General features: G+C 43.3%; 2 protein-coding genes, 2 long non-coding RNA genes and 1 other non-coding gene across 5 annotated transcripts; 2 read left to right on the top strand and 3 right to left on the bottom strand.

The window, feature by feature from the left end:
- Window positions 1–856: 856 nt before the first annotated feature.
- LOC146273218 (uncharacterized) lies at window positions 857–2,583 on the top strand. The gene is made up of 3 exons (XR_014766688.1): window positions 857–1,532; window positions 1,640–1,916; window positions 2,020–2,583. It is a non-coding gene; the product is annotated as an uncharacterized LOC146273218 (long non-coding RNA).
- A 432-nt stretch (window positions 2,584–3,015) lies between these two features.
- On the top strand, window positions 3,016–3,889 carry LOC146273217 (uncharacterized). The gene is made up of 2 exons (XR_014766699.1): window positions 3,016–3,438; window positions 3,519–3,889. It is a non-coding gene; the product is annotated as an uncharacterized LOC146273217 (long non-coding RNA).
- Window positions 3,890–5,742: 1,853 nt separating this feature from the next.
- Window positions 5,743–5,833, bottom strand: LOC146273216 (small nucleolar SNORD12/SNORD106). The gene has a single exon (XR_014767042.1). It is a non-coding gene; the product is annotated as a small nucleolar SNORD12/SNORD106 (small nucleolar RNA).
- A 1,302-nt stretch (window positions 5,834–7,135) lies between these two features.
- On the bottom strand, window positions 7,136–10,347 carry LOC146273215 (uncharacterized). The gene is made up of 8 exons (XM_084705838.1): window positions 10,189–10,347; window positions 10,060–10,107; window positions 9,827–9,945; window positions 9,653–9,701; window positions 9,367–9,521; window positions 7,706–9,233; window positions 7,532–7,607; window positions 7,136–7,410 (listed from the first exon to the last, which is right to left on the bottom strand). Exons 1-8 carry the CDS (start codon window positions 10,222–10,224, stop codon window positions 7,295–7,297), a joined length of 2,127 nt encoding a protein of 708 aa, XP_084561964.1. The 5' UTR covers window positions 10,225–10,347; the 3' UTR covers window positions 7,136–7,294.
- A 3,454-nt stretch (window positions 10,348–13,801) lies between these two features.
- LOC146273214 (uncharacterized) lies at window positions 13,802–16,494 on the bottom strand. The gene is made up of 6 exons (XM_084705881.1): window positions 16,417–16,494; window positions 16,243–16,291; window positions 15,957–16,111; window positions 14,296–15,823; window positions 14,122–14,197; window positions 13,802–14,000 (listed from the first exon to the last, which is right to left on the bottom strand). Exons 1-6 carry the CDS (start codon window positions 16,461–16,463, stop codon window positions 13,885–13,887), a joined length of 1,971 nt encoding a protein of 656 aa, XP_084562007.1. The 5' UTR covers window positions 16,464–16,494; the 3' UTR covers window positions 13,802–13,884.

Genomic DNA, 16,494 nt, shown 5'->3' with positions numbered 1-16,494 from the left:
CTCTTTCTCTCTCTCTCCCTCTGTCTTTCTTTGTATCTCTCACTCGATTTTTCTCGCTGACCATTCCTCTCTCTCTCTCTTTCTCTCTCTTTCTCTCTCTTTCTCTCTCTCACTTTCTCTCAATCTCTCTTTCTCTCTCTCTGTCTCTCCCAACCTTACCCTCTATCTATCTCCCTTCCCCAGCACTAGCCCCTGATTGGCTGCTGCTTCGCGGGCTTTCGGGCCTCAGTCGGCAGATTAGAGTACAAAAGGTCAGTGAGGCTATTGCTATGGCACCGTGACCGAAAACAACCCGCCCTGCTGAGTTCAGAACTCAGTTGCCGCTGGCACTAGTATCGGTGCCGGGCACAGAAACAATACAGTACCCATGAATAAACACCAAAACAGGCGGAAATATTCAGGGGTTTAACGGAAGAAAAAAACACAATGTGCTGCATAGTTCATTGAAAAGACTGCTGGTCAGTGTAACCGAAGGACCATATCAGGTTGCTTTCTTTCGTATTGGCGTGCAGATGGATGAGTCATTGGTTAGTAATTTTTGGGTCCCTCTCTAGTTATAGCTGTAGCAGGAGCTGGAGAAGTAGTTCCTAGTATATCCTACAAGGTATGTTATTGGAGGAGGAGAGAAGGTGAGACATTTAACTGTATTTCCATGCTCCTTTCCTGGGCAACCGCTTGACACATACACACATATGGAGAAGAATGAACTCTGAGGAAACCTACCAAGGACATCTAGTGTTGAGACCAGGACATAGCAGCACATGTTTATTACTGTAATAAACACACAAACATAGCTTTGTCCACCCTTACACCATCTCCCTAACAATTGTTATAATGGAGGTCACATTAAGGTCTCTGTCACACATTGAAGTGAAGCGTGTTGTTGCCCTGAGTGTGTGTGTGTGTGTTTTCAGCTCTATTTCTGGAGCACTGCCCCTCACGTGGCTTCCTGCAACACAAGACGGCCGTTGTCATGGTGAGGGTGGACAGAGAGAACCAGAGCAGTGGACGTTTGGCGGGAAAACATTGTGCCTTGGAAACCTGCCTTTGTTTACCTTGTTAGAGGAGGACGGAAAAGCTTCCGTCCAAGACTTCACAGCTCACTGAACATACTGTACACACAACAAACCCACAGAAAAACACACCCACACACAAGTGCATCATGATCTGATCATAAATCTGTTTTATCACTCTAGATTAGAAGTGTTGCCAGTGCAGTGCCAGATGAAAGAGATATTTTATTGCCCGGTTGTGTCCAACTGTAAGAGCGAATTACATGGGACTGTTGCGCTTTGTTTCATCTTGAGCAGTGAGGAAAGAAATAAACCTCCTGGCAAACACTGTGACCACACCTTGGACAAACGTCCGGGTCTTTATGATGCAGCTTATCTCTATAAGGGTGAATCAAACAACATCCGGACAACCTCTTGCTCACCAATCACATTAGAACAAAGGCAGTCCCGCGGTGGGAAACTGGTGACTGTAGACACACACGGTCCTGAGCAAGGAGCGCTGCTGCTGGGAGGAAGCAGGTCAGCTGATGGTGTTATGTATCCCCCCCCTCCCCCCCCCCCTCTCTCTCTCTGTTCCTTAAGTGCTCTCTTTTTTCTTTATGATTTTTCTCTCATTGTCACATTAGGCACTGAAAATTAACTCTCGGAGGATACTGAGGTCACAACTGGTTACCCATAATCCCCAGCAGGGTGACACGCCTGCCCTTGAGTGGTCACGAGTTGGTCACCCTGGCAGCTTACTATCAAACTGATAAAGCTGCCATGACAAATGACGCTATCAGCTCTGATAATGGTTAAAGGGAAATGTAATTGCCTTTACCTGGATGGCAATTGACTGTGAAAATCAACTGCCAAGATCCAGTATTTAAACACATCTTCTATTGTCAAAAGGTCCTCCTTGTGGTCAGTTAAACCAATCTAATACATCTTAATTCGCTGCCTTGAACGTGCATGTGTTGAGTGTTTATTATGAACACCCTTACTGACATGTTTTATGACTTTTCAGTCTCCTCAGTATTTGTTATCTCCAAAGACAGACATTCCTAAGAAGACAACAACAACATATCTCAACCTTCGAGGCTGGGCTGAAGAGAGAGAAGGAAAGGAGGAGACAGGGAATGGTACAGCGGCAGAAAGAGAGGGGAGTCCAGGGAGGATTTGATATGAATCAGTTCATTACGTCAGGCAGAAAAAACAGCCTGTTAGCTGCCAAGGCATCATCTAACGGACCAGAAGCAGGTGATGCAGCTGCCCGGACTGCTTCCAGTAAGAGGAGGTGTCTGTTTTGCTGACATCACCATGACTAACACCAGGACGGTGGTGGGGCCAGATGAACTCCAGCTTCCCTATAGTGATACAGACTTCAACTACACAGGGACAGATAGGAAAACACACACACACACATGCAGTAAACAACAACAGCTGCCAACCACCGCTTGTACGTAACTCACATTGGCGTTCACTCAGCTATCTTGTCCATCTCTTTGCTGCACTAAACATAGCTCTGTAACTGTATCCTGCTCACTGAAGGTGTGTGTGTGTCTGTGTGTTTCAATGTTATTGTGGGTACGAGGGTGTGATTGGGTAATGACAGCACCTGAGGGGAGGGTGGGTTGCAGATAAATGTTTCTCTATTCAGGTCTAGGTGACTGATGCTGTGACTGTATAAGCTCACTTTTCTGAACTAACAATACCCACCAGTTTGAGGATAATGTCCACCCTTAGCCAAGAGGAGGAACCTATGCAGGGAAACTGAAGTGGGATGAGTCAGTTAGCTGGTCTGTCCTTGCACACAATGGACCAACAGATGCTCTGCTGCTCCAGTAATTCAATATACTGGTAATGTATTATAGTAGCAGGGACACACATACACACACACACAGAGGTAGAGAGAGAGAGAGAGAGAGAGAGAGAGAGAGAGAGAGAGAGAGAGAGAGAGAGAGAGAGAGAGAGAGAGAGAGAGAGAGAGAGAGAGAGAGAGGGAGGGAGGGAGGGAGAGAGATCCAAGAAGAGAGAGACATACACACACATTCCCATTCACTTAAACACACAATTGTTCCATAATAGCTCAACAGTGCCTGTTGGAAAATAACAATATGTTCCATTGAGCTGTTCATGGAGACAGCTGAATCACGAGCCAGCCTACAGTAATGTATGAATATATGTGTCAGCATTATGTTAGAGAGGGGTGTATGTGTGTGTACAGTCTCTGTTTTCGCTTTGACCCGTTCCTCGCTTTTGTATCTGGAGGAAAGTTGACAACCCTTTCCACTTGCATGCCTGTGGTCCACCACCTAAGTCATGTTTGGGACAGCTCACAGTGACTGGATCGCAGACAGCCATGTGCCTCTGAGGTTAGCAGAAGCCAGCCCTGGCAGGAGGCTGGAAGAGGTTAGCAGAAGCCAGCCCTGGCAGGAGGCTGGAGGTGAGTCACCAACACACAAACACATCAGAGAGAGTGACCACACACTGAGTCACCCCCCTCTCTCCCTTCACATCCCCAAGGACACAGCCTGGCGGAGACCACTTATTGCCCTGCTATCGGCTGTCAGTTATCAGGCAACATCAAAGAGGCAAACACTTCCGAGTGGAATGGAATGGAGTTTGAGGAGAGATGGAGGGATCGGCATTGATCTAATTCTCAGCCGGGGAACATTTGTGTCCCTGCTGTGTCTGTATCATTTACACTGTTTCAGAACACAGGAAACAGGAAACCAGCCACAGTGCAACGTGAGCAAGAAGGATCCACTTGATTTATGAATGAGTTCAAAGTTACCAATCTTTAAATGTTTGTGTTTAATCAACAAATGGTTGGGTACTGAATCCAAGGATTTTAATGCTTCAGCAACAGGAAATAAATATGTTTGATCAACAAATGGTTGGGTCTTACAGACTCAGTTTTCAATAGCCTTTTAGATTTTAAAATATCTGAATTATAACTGATTACATATAGTAAGTTGACAAGTAAAGTATTTTATCCTAACTACTAAGAAATTACTACTAGTAGTATTTAATTGGATGTATCTCTTTCAAGCCAGGCCATAGTTGGGTATAAGGTTGGTGTCTGGTGCTCTCTAGTGTTCTAGGGAGGAAGTTCAGGTGAGTGGTAGTGCAATAGCAGTGCAATGCTGGCCACCATGAGATCATCATTTTTATTTAGCTTGCTATCAAGTTCTGCCAAATCATTGCATGACTCAGTCACAACAAGATAGGCTCATGGCCTATATAACTGTGGTAAAGAGCATTGAGAGGAATTGTTGCAAGTGTAGGGGTTGTAAGTGTTGTGAACAAATACAACAACAACAAAAAACATAACTGAAATTAGTATCAGATTATTAGAGCAACAACAACTGGACTATTGAAACATGTCTGAAAGGTTGGAGTGAAGCAGTTTTCATTCTTGAACAAAAATACGATATGATGAACTTTATTGTCCCGCTCAGGAAAATTTGTCTTGGTCTCTGTGGTGCGTCATCATAAATGCCTTGACAGTCACAGTAACAACAAACAATACATCCTCAGCCAAACATTATCAACAGTTACATAACAGTATTGCACATATCCCATAACATAACACATACATACACCTCATAATAATACATGCTAAAAGATCACCGTAATAAAGGCACTATAAAAAATTATTTCATAGATTTCAGCCTCAAGCAGCATTGAGAAGATTTATGGAAGTTGGAACAAATGAGTTCTTAAAACGGTTGAGTTTGCAGCAAGGGACTCTATATCGCCTCCCTGAGGGTAGGAGGTCATACTCTGAATGGAGAATGTGAGAAGGGTCCCTTGCTATTCTCTGGGCTGGACTAAGAACAGATGGTTCATAAATAGACTGCAAGGTCTGGTAGCTGCTTTCCCCAATGACCTTCATGGCCGTGTGCACCAGACGAGCGAGTTTAAAAATGTATTTCTTCCTGTTCTCATGCTGTTAGAAACCCTTTCTCTCTGTGGCTACTCCATCTCTTTCAGCGATAATAGAATACACATTTTCTCCACCTGGATGTCTGGCCATCATCTCAATGTTCTTCTCTAACTTGGTTATGTTCATACAAACAGCATCTTCCTTTCTTCCTCTGCCTCCATCTCCAATAGGCTACATCAGTGTGTTCTCTATTTAGGTCAATGGCGTTGTCTTCATGACCCCTATCTGTTTATTTGGACCTTACAACAAAAGTGCATTGCCAGAACTTGAGAATCTTTCTATTTTGTTCTCTGTATTAGGATTTTATTTGTAATCCATTAGAGAGGTTGTCTTTCTTCTACCACCAAAAAAAACAAAAGCAAACTTGGATTAGATTAACTGATTGTTAAATCACTGAGTACAGTCTACTTTAACTCAAAATAGGCCTATAGATAGCTAGTCAAAAACTAGTTGAATAGCTGATTGAACTACAAGTTTAAGTATTATGCTGTTACTGCTGGCTTATGCCTGTAATTAAATGTCTTCTACATTTGAGTTCCAAGGTAAAATACTGCAGTGCATAGTGTTTGACACATTTGCATACGTTTACCTAATTTAATGCGTCTATAGATAATATATATTTACGAAACTGAAGGACAGTCATTGCCTGTATTTATAAATCTAACAACGTAACTTTGTGGCGCTAAGTACGCCAGTGATATCATGTCGTTTGATATTATCATTCAAATGTACTGCTAAAATTAATCAAATTAACACATTAGGTGTATTCTGATGTGACAGAATATGCAAACAAGAGCAATGGGTGATTCAGTCCATTTGGCTTAAATTTCTGGTTAGTCAACACTGTCGATATGCTGGGTAAAAAAGTTTCGTCATCATAATCACCAATCATACTAGTTGAACGTAAAATAATTGAGAAATCACCAACTTCATACTTGGTGCCTCACGTGGCTTGGCGCTGGCCTTCATCATAATCTTTGAGCGTGTACGCCAACGTCACAAGTCTGGTGAAAATACATTCACTTTATCCTGTACGATCTGTGAATAATATCAATGAGCGTAGTATAAATAAATGCGTAGCAGGCAGCAGAGCATCGATCTAAAAGAGCTGCTTGAACCACGTGTGAAAATGGTAAACTAGCGAATCCACAGCTTCAAGTCAGTCACCAAGCCAGTCAAATTCACCATAAACTATTCTAGGATCAGACCTTTAGGGGTCCTCAGCCCCCAATGAGAATGTGACATGAATACAGTGCCTTGCAAAAGTGCTAAACCCCCTAACATAAATCCCTAATTTCACTGAATAACAATACATTTAGGCTATGTATTATTATACAAAATATTGAATGAATTAAAAAACTAAGGATGTCCCTTTCTTCATGAATCAGAATCAGAATGGGATTTATTCGCCATGAAAGTTTGCTCAGACAAGTAATTTGCTTTGGCAGGAAGGTGCATACAATAAACATATAGGAATCTTAAATTTAAATATGTGGTCTAACTATACTAAGAGTACATAAACGAGCAATACTAAGTGGAATAAAACTACCAATATCAAATAATAATAAACAATATATATATATTTTTTAATTGTCATTATTTTTAAGGGTGCTGAGAGGGGTGCTTGAGCACACCTACTCAGGCGCAACCAATAGTTGCTTTCAGTGGAACAACCAATTCCGAAGAAGGAGAATAGTTGCATTGTGGGATTCGTTGTTTTCAAACGGCCAACAAACACATTCACATGTGATTTCAGTGTTGTGGAGGATGCATACTCTGTCTGATTCCCCCATTCAATGAATACAATCGTATGGAAACTTTGATAACACAATATGCATAGAGTAGAGCCCAGTCTACATATATGTTTTTCTATGTATACTTTCAGAGAACAGTGATCTCACAGCTTTCTAGGCTGCTACATCAGTTTCTGTATCTGTTGGTTGGTGTGCACTGATCCCATTAATGAACTTTTGTGTTTGAAAAGCTATGCAGCCGGTGTCGTATTAGTCTGTCCAACAAGAAGGAATGTAAGGCTAACAATGGGGTCAGGGTTGGTCATGATCTTAATATCTTTTAATATAGGCCCAATATTAATATCACATCATACACATCTCAAATAGCCAGAAGGTGAGAAATGCAGCAGTAAGTCATTTGTACAAATACAGTAAAATAGCAAGAATAAACCATTTATTCATGTAAATAATAATTCACATGTTTCTATTCCAAATAGCTATTTTCAAGTCCTTTTCAGCACAGTAAAGTAATCCAGAGGTAACAGAGGGTGCAGTGTCTAATCCAGAGTAAACAGAGGGTGCAGTGTCTAATCCAGAGTAAACAGAGGGTGCAGTGTCTAATCCAGGTCAGAAGCAGCTTGTGCACAGCCACAGATGAGTCCACGCTTCACAGCCTTCCATGCCCTGCGTAGAAACCCTCTCACACCTTTCTTGGAAGACTTGCAGGGTCCCTCTGGAAGGTTTATGGGAAAATATCTCACTTTACTTTCTTTGTAACTGGATCAATACAAGGAATTGAGTTGCGTTTTAGTATGTGCTTGGGAAATGTATTTGAATGTTAGTGAATGACTCACTGGTTGAGAGGCTTGGTTCCTCTACAGTGGGCACAGTTTTGCCACTGATATGAAAGTCAGGGAAGTTTGTTCCAAACTGTAAAGAGGAAGAACAACAATATTTTAAACATAAGTACAAGCTTCGATTTGGAAAAAAGTACTGTATGCACACTGTATTTAGAGTAGAGTGCCTACCGTGGATTTTTCCACCTTTACTTCCGTTTCAAAAGCTGATACGAGGTCAACTGGGTTGTGATTAAAGCAGTTGCTTTCAGACGGGGTCCAGTGATTGAGGAGGTTTTCAACAACCATGCTGGAGACCATGAAGCACAGCTCCTCGTCCTCGATAAAGGCATCGATATCCAGAGGACGTTCTGACCGGAATGCCTCAGAGTACTCAGCAAAGAGCATATCTCCAAGCATATAATCCATCTCCCCCATGTCTTGTTCAGAACAGGGCAGATTCAACAGAGCCTGATGGAGAGCTTTACTCTTCGGTGTTTTGGCCCACAGTTCCTGGATAACAGCCCAAAGCTGCTGCGACAAGCAGAAGTGCTTCCTTATATCTTCACCCAACATCGATACGGCAGGGTCGACAGGGAAGATGTTAGTCACTAATCTGTCAATGGTGTGCAGAAACAGAGCATCGCGGACAGTTCCAGTGGATGCCAAGTTCCAGTAGTCCTCAACTTTGGGCCCGTCTACCCTGCAGTGCTCTCCACAGTCACCAGGGTTCATAGAGTAGCCTCCAGAAATCAAACTGGAGCCTCCAGAGATCAAGGCCCTCACAATGAGGCAGACAATATCTCTGGACACCATCTGGGTCTTAGAAAAGACACTGGTCTGCAGGATCATCTTGGAGCCAGAGCGCTGTGCTAGCTGGTCGTAGACAGAGTCCACAATCCTCTGTACCTCGGCGGGCTCCAAAGAGAAGCTGGCCTTTCTCTCGCTGTTACTCACTGACATCCCTAGGACCGCAGACAGGTGGTTCTCCAGGTCAACCAGAAAGGGACTATCAAGCAGGATTAACGAGACTACCTTGCGGGGCGCATCAGTGAATATCTTAACCAGCAGTTCGGCCATGATGGTGTTCAGTGTTGCAGAATCCATCACTGGAATCTCGGCATGGCAGACAGGGGACTTCCTGTCAAGGAGAGACTTGACATCCTGGACACCGCAGGAGTCTCTACTGAGCAGAGGGCCAGTCCAGCCAAAGGAGGGACATCTGTTCCAGTCCATCAGGCTGATGACATTGATCACAATGCTGCTCAGGATGCTGCCCATCAGGGCTTCCTCTCCGACACTCAGGAGACTCTTCAGGGCAGCGGGTCCCCCAGCCACACTCAGCAGATCTCCAAGTAAAGACTTCACAATTCTGACGCCCACAGGCTTGGAGAAGCAGATGCGAGTCTGATTGGCTGCTCGGAAAGCATCGGTGAAATTCCCGGTGGTGAAAAGCTCCTGCAGGGCCTTCGTAATCACCCACACGACCAGGTCGACCAGCGGCGCGGCCTCCTTGACGGTGGGGTCGGTGCCTATGCTGAGTAGCAGCTGGGTGGCCAGGTCCACCACCACCACTGAGAGTCTGTGTGGACGGGATGCCGGGAGGTAGGTCAGGTCATTGACCATGTCCTCAAGGGCCTGACGAACCACGTCCAGGGTAGCAGCCTCTTCTGCAAGCTGTCTCTGAGACACGGATGGGTCGTCATTCTCAACGTCCACTCTACAACAAAGAAGGCAGACACATAAAACACAACGTCAGACGAACAGCCCGACAGCAGAAATACAAATCACAACTTTAGCTTCCATAGCAGAAGAACACTATAGAAACACATTGTTTTTAATGTCAGACTCACCGGTTCGGTGTGGCATGAAGGGACGGTAGTGACTCCCTGCCTGGCTTGATGGAGGGGCTGTTCCCGTTGGAACCAGAGGAGACAGGAAACATGGTCCCATGCTTCTGCTCTCTCTCCATCTCTTCAAGCTTCAGGCGAGTGTTCACTTCCCACGTCTGCATGTCAGCAACACAACATTATTTGCAAGCTGAAACGTGTGGTACTTCTGTGTGTGTGCAGCAGGTTCAGATACGCTGGTTATTAGTTCAACAGCTATGTGTATGCTTTTATCTCATGGCTTGCTTACCAGCTGGGCAACACAGAGATCTTTGCCCTGACTGATTTCATTCTGAAATCTAGGGATTCAATAAAGAAAATACAATTATCTATTTGCCCCCCCGGTCATTCTTTTGAACCTTTCAGACAAGTGATTACTGTCAAATCATAGAAGTCATGATTGTGAATTGCAATGCTCTCTCACCTGTCACTGAAAGCTGCAGTAGCCTTTGAGGTGAGCCAGGACTTCATGTCGTCAGTGGTGACATGAGGGGGAGTTTCCTCCTGTGCCTTCAAGGCCATGAAAGCCTTCAGGACTCTCCCCTGAAAAAAAGAAAGGGTCTGGTCAGAAGATATAGCATCTATTCACACATACTATCTATGTTTGAGACATGCTGTTTACTCATTTCTGACGCTGTCCGTGTTTTTATGGCTAACCTGGTGAGCGTAGTAAGTATGGTCCCAACTACTGTCGGAGCAATAGGCCTAAAAATGGAAAGGTTGTTCATCAGAACCAGCAAATTATTATATATAAAATTGGTAGAACATGTTAGAAGTGTATCTCACCCGACGAGATCCTATCTTTTGCGACATCGAACTCATGAAATTGTGTAAGATATATAAAAAACTGTGTAAGAACAAACTGTTAGTCGTATTCGTTTCTGCTTGTCGATGAAATGATGTTTGATCAAATTGTCAAATGTAATAGAGTGCATTTTAGAATGGTTTCATTGTGACCTTTACCAAAACATTCGAATGATAATATCAAACGACATGATGTCACTGGCGTCCTTAGCGCCACAAATTACGTTAGTTTTTAGATTTATAAATACAGGCGATGACTGTCCTTTATTTTCGTAGATATAAGTATTATCTATAGACGCATTAAACTAGGTAAACGTATGCAAATGTGTGTGTGCATGCACTGCAGTATTTGACCCTGGAACTAAACTGTAGAAGACATTTAATTACAGGCATAATAAGCCAGCAGTAATATACAATACATAAACTTGTAGTTCAAGACCACCTTTTCGTCCCTGGTTTTAGTCTGGGGAAGACCGGCACTGGATCTGTTCCTTCATCTGGTACAATCATTTAAAAACAGACTATGACCATATTAATGGTTAAATAAGTCAATATGAAAAAATATTTGTACTTATGTGGTCTTTGAAACTATATATATCATACTCCATATGATGCATGGATAGATGATGAATAGAGGAATTGCATTTAACAAAAAGTTTAAAATAACAACACTTTCGTTTCTTAACTCTTTCTGTAGTGGCACAGCTGCACATCTTGACCCTGCTGGAACACATCAAGCAGCAACTTGCTGCCACTATCAGTCCAAAAATGTAGTCTACTAAAACAACATACATGTACAGTCATAAATAACATATATAGGCCTATAAACAATAAATACAATTTATAAATAAATTATACAATGATAAATGATAAGACCCATATAAGTGTTAGTTTGTGATATCAAACTTTAAACGTGTGTGTGTGTTGGTTAATGTATTAGTATGTCATGTATACGATAACCAGACGTATTGTACAAAAGCATCAACTTTTCTGGCACAAATGGTACGTTGCAAATAACAAAAACTTCTGCAAAGTAAACGACTGAGAGCAAAGCAATCTGAACAATGATGTTGAAGGCAGAGCTGAAGTCCACAAACAGGATCCTGGTGTAGGTGAGTCCAGGTGCTGTAGGGTGAAGTGGAGGGCCATGTTAACTGCCTCGTCCACAGACCTGGTGGCTCTGTAGGCAAACTACAGGGGGTTCAGTAGAGGGTCTCTGATAGATTTGAGGTGTTCCAGCACCAGGCGCTCGAAAGACTTCATCACCACAGTGGCAATGATTCTGTGTTCTAAAAGCGACAAGGGCAAGTGTTGCTCCCCCCAAGACAATGAAGCAGTCAGCCAAAAAGAGCCACAGATTCTGGACTTCCAGTTCCTTCTCTCCTGCCACAGGATTATTTGACAATAATCAAATTGTTATTCAAGACAATGATTTGAATAATTGTTTACCCCAAATATTGTTAACGTAATGTTTCAGTGAAGCTGAACCACTAAGTACAGCAGGTGATCAGGACGAATAATGACCGTCATCCTCTTATAGTTTATTAACAGATTTTATCAAATTAAAAAAAGGCATGTTAAGTGAGTGTGTTGTATGTTTCACATAAACTCAACTGACTGTTGAGTCAAATAGTGTTTCAATTATGCAGTTACAATAAAACTAATATCAGATATCAACTAATAAAATGGTAAGGATCATTTATGTGTTAGGTGCTGGCAGATTGTCTTTATAATCTGTCAGGATAGTTATGTAAATGAATTTTTCAGTCATATTTATATTTATTAGACGCTTTCATACAGAGCGACTTACAGTTAGTACAGGGACATTACCCTGAGGCAAGTAGGGTGAAGTGCCTCGCCCTGAGACACAACATCTTTTTGCCCAGCCCGGAATCGAACCAGCAACTTTTGGATTAATAACCCAACTCCCTAACCGCTCAGCCATCTGACCCCCTGTTGTAAATGATTTAGTAAATTCCCTTGTATAGTGACATAATTCAAAGTATCGAAGTTGCGAACATTGTAAGTCCTGACAAGTCAAAAATAAGGCCAAGTCCAAAAGTTGGAAATGAAAGTGTTGAGGTGGATAGATCCTAAGTCCTAAACAGATGCACTGGAACTCAGAGTTTGATGCAAAAGTTTATTCAGACAAAATTGTATCTAAACAAGTAAGTGTGTTTCCGGGAGCAGACTGGAATTTTTATCCGAAAAATTGTCTTTTATATCTAAACCTTATCAGTTCTGTAATGTTTCTATTGGTAGAATACTGTTTACAGATGCATTATGCATTTCTCACACTATTGGTCTCTTACCCTAGGTGCTTCAGATTACATAGGAAACTATTTTTTTGTCTTGCTCTGGCCTTGAAGACTAGCTGCACTGGGTTGCTGAGTAGAAGGTCATAAATCTGTCCAATGATATCTGGGCCTTGTAGTCCATGATATCTGGGCCTTAGTTTTCTATGGAAGAAGCATATACACACAGTCTTCTCTGCCCTCAGCCCCTAAATATCCAGATTTGCACTTTGGGTTTAATATCTTCGACAGATTAGTGGCAATACTAATCAGTCAACAGCTTTGCATGTTTTTCAGTTGGTTTTCAGTAATATAGCATATAAAGGTAAAAAAGTGATTAAGAGGTTCATTTTCAATCATATAATCCATAACATTACCCATATTTATAATTACAACACGTGATGTTTTTTTCTACAACAACCCACTATAGGCTACACTTTATAAAACACTCCAAACTGTATTGTTTTGTATTGTGTGTAATTGTTGAGGTATTCACAAATGAATTGAGTCAATTTTAAGATGAGTCTGAAACACAACATTTTGAAAACTTGACCTAAGCACTGTAGCCTATATGTATTCAGCATCAGGGCTGTATACAGAGAACTGGGGGGGGCGAAGGGGGAGTGGGGGGCAAAGGGGTAGTGTTTAATCGGAGGGGCACATTAAAAAACGGAACCAAATGATATTTAAACATTAAAATATTTTGCTTTACATTAAAATCCTACAAACGGCTCTGGCTCTCTGTTTCTCTCACTTTTTTTTTTACTGGGGCAAAATTCTGCAATGTCCATTCCTCATTTCATGATGACTACTAGAAAAAGAAAAGCTGTAAAAAAAAAAGGGGGGAGGGGGCAGGAACATTTTTACAGGGCCACTGTAGGCCCCCGTGTAGAACGGCCCCTGCAGTTAATACGATTGTATGGAAACTTTGATAACACAATATGCATAGAGTAGAGCCTAGTCTACATTTGTTTTTCTATATATAATATCGGTGAACAGTGATCTAAACTTTTGTGTTTGAAATGCAATGCTGCCATTGTCATATTAGTCTGTCCAACAACAGGGAATGTAAGGCTAACAATGGGGTCAGAGTTGGTCATAATCTTTACATAATATAGGCCTAATATGAATATTAAACAATACACATATCACATAGCCAGAGGGTGAGGAATGCAGCAGTAAGTCATTTGTACAAATACAGTAAAATAGCAAGAATAAAGTTTATTCATGCAAATAATAATTTGAATGTTGCAATTGCAAATAGCTATTTTCAAGTCCTTTTCAGCACAGTAATGTAATCCAGAGTAAACAGAGGGTGCAGTGTCTAATCCAGAGTAAACAGAGGGTGCAGTGTCTAATCCAGAGTAAACAGAGGGTGCAGTGTCTAATCCAGGTCAGAAGCAGCTTGTCCACAGCCACAGATGAGTCCACGCTTCACAGCCTTCCATGCCCTGCGTAGAAACCCTCTCACGCCTTTCTTGGAAGACTTGCAGGGTCCCTCTGGAAGGTTTATGGGAAAATATCTCACTTTACTTTCTTTGTAACTGGATCAATACAAGGAATTGAGTTGCGTTTTAGTATGTGCTTGGGAAATGTATTTGAATGTTAGTGAATGACTCACTGGTTGAGAGGCTTGGGTCCTCTACAGTGGGCACAGTTTTGCCACTGATATGAAAGTCAGGGAAGTTTGTTCCAAACTGTAAAGAGGAAGAACAACAATATTTTAAACATAAGTACAAGCTTCGATTTGGAAAAAAGTACTGTATGCACACTGTATTTAGAGTAGAGTGCCTACCGTGGATTTTTCCACCTTTACTTCCGTTTCAAAAGCTGATACGAGGTCAACTGGGTTGTGATTAAAGCAGTTGCTTTCAGACGGGGTCCAGTGATTGAGGAGGTTTTCAACAACCATGCTGGAGACCATGAAGCACAGCTCCTCGTCCTCGATAAAGGCATCGATATCCAGAGGACGTTCTGACCGGAATGCCTCAGAGTACTCAGCAAAGAGCATATCTCCAAGCATATAATCCATCTCCCCCATGTCTTGTTCAGAACAGGGCAGATTCAACAGAGCCTGATGGAGAGCTTTACTCTTCGGTGTTTTGGCCCACAGTTCCTGGATAACAGCCCAAAGCTGCTGCGACAAGCAGAAGTGCTTCCTTATATCTTCACCCAACATCGATACGGCAGGGTCGACAGGGAAGATGTTAGTCACTAATCTGTCAATGGTGTGCAGAAACAGAGCATCGCGGACAGTTCCAGTGGATGCCAAGTTCCAGTAGTCCTCAACTTTGGGCCCGTCTACCCTGCAGTGCTCTCCACAGTCACCAGGGTTCATAGAGTAGCCTCCAGAAATCAAACTGGAGCCTCCAGAGATCAAGGCCCTCACAATGAGGCAGACAATATCTCTGGACACCATCTGGGTCTTAGAAAAGACACTGGTCTGCAGGATCATCTTGGAGCCAGAGCGCTGTGCTAGCTGGTCGTAGACAGAGTCCACAATCCTCTGTACCTCGGCGGGCTCCAAAGAGAAGCTGGCCTTTCTCTCGCTGTTACTCACTGACATCCCTAGGACCGCAGACAGGTGGTTCTCCAGGTCAACCAGAAAGGGACTATCAAGCAGGATTAACGAGACTACCTTGCGGGGCGCATCAGTGAATATCTTAACCAGCAGTTCGGCCATGATGGTGTTCAGTGTTGCAGAATCCATCACTGGAATCTCGGCATGGCAGACAGGGGACTTCCTGTCAAGGAGAGACTTGACATCCTGGACACCGCAGGAGTCTCTACTGAGCAGAGGGCCAGTCCAGCCAAAGGAGGGACATCTGTTCCAGTCCATCAGGCTGATGACATTGATCACAATGCTGCTCAGGATGCTGCCCATCAGGGCTTCCTCTCCGACACTCAGGAGACTCTTCAGGGCAGCGGGTCCCCCAGCCACACTCAGCAGATCTCCAAGTAAAGACTTCACAATTCTGACGCCCACAGGCTTGGAGAAGCAGATGCGAGTCTGATTGGCTGCTCGGAAAGCATCGGTGAAATTCCCGGTGGTGAAAAGCTCCTGCAGGGCCTTCGTAATCACCCACACGACCAGGTCGACCAGCGGCGCGGCCTCCTTGACGGTGGGGTCGGTGCCTATGCTGAGTAGCAGCTGGGTGGCCAGGTCCACCACCACCACTGAGAGTCTGTGTGGACGGGATGCCGGGAGGTAGGTCAGGTCATTGACCATGTCCTCAAGGGCCTGACGAACCACGTCCAGGGTAGCAGCCTCTTCTGCAAGCTGTCTCTGAGACACGGATGGGTCGTCATTCTCAACGTCCACTCTACAACAAAGAAGGCAGACACATAAAACACAACGTCAGACGAACAGCCCGACAGCAGAAATACAAATCACAACTTTAGCTTCCATAGCAGAAGAACACTATAGAAACACATTGTTTTTAATGTCAGACTCACCGGTTCGGTGTGGCATGAAGGGACGGTAGTGACTCCCTGCCTGGCTTGATGGAGGGGCTGTTCCCGTTGGAACCAGAGGAGACAGGAAACATGGTCCCATGCTTCTGCTCTCTCTCCATCTCTTCAAGCTTCAGGCGAGTGTTCACTTCCCACGTCTGCATGTCAGCAACACAACATTATTTGCAAGCTGAAACGTCTGGTACTTCTGTGTGTGTGCAGCAGGTTCAGATACGCTGGTTATTAGTTCAACAGCTATGTGTATGCTTTTATCTCATGGCTTGCTTACCAGCTGGGCAACACAGAGATCTTTGCCCTGACTGATTTCATTCTGAAATCTAGGGATTCAATAAAGAAAATACAATTATCTATTTGCCCCCCCGGTCATTCTTTTGAACCTTTCAGACAAGTGATTACTGTCAAATCATAGAAGTCATGATTGTGAATTGCAATGCTCTCTCACCTGTCACTGAAAGCTGCAGTAGCCTTTGAGGTGAGCCAGGACTTCATGTCGTCAGTGGTGACATGAGGGGGAGTTTCC

This window comes from Hypomesus nipponensis, chromosome 9, assembly GCF_054491055.1.
Source record: "Hypomesus nipponensis isolate SF chromosome 9, ASM5449105v1, whole genome shotgun sequence".
NCBI classification, from domain to species: domain Eukaryota; kingdom Metazoa; phylum Chordata; class Actinopteri; order Osmeriformes; family Osmeridae; genus Hypomesus; species Hypomesus nipponensis.
The sequence above is the reverse complement of the archived record's forward strand: the minus strand, read 5'-3'. Positions and strand labels throughout refer to the sequence as shown.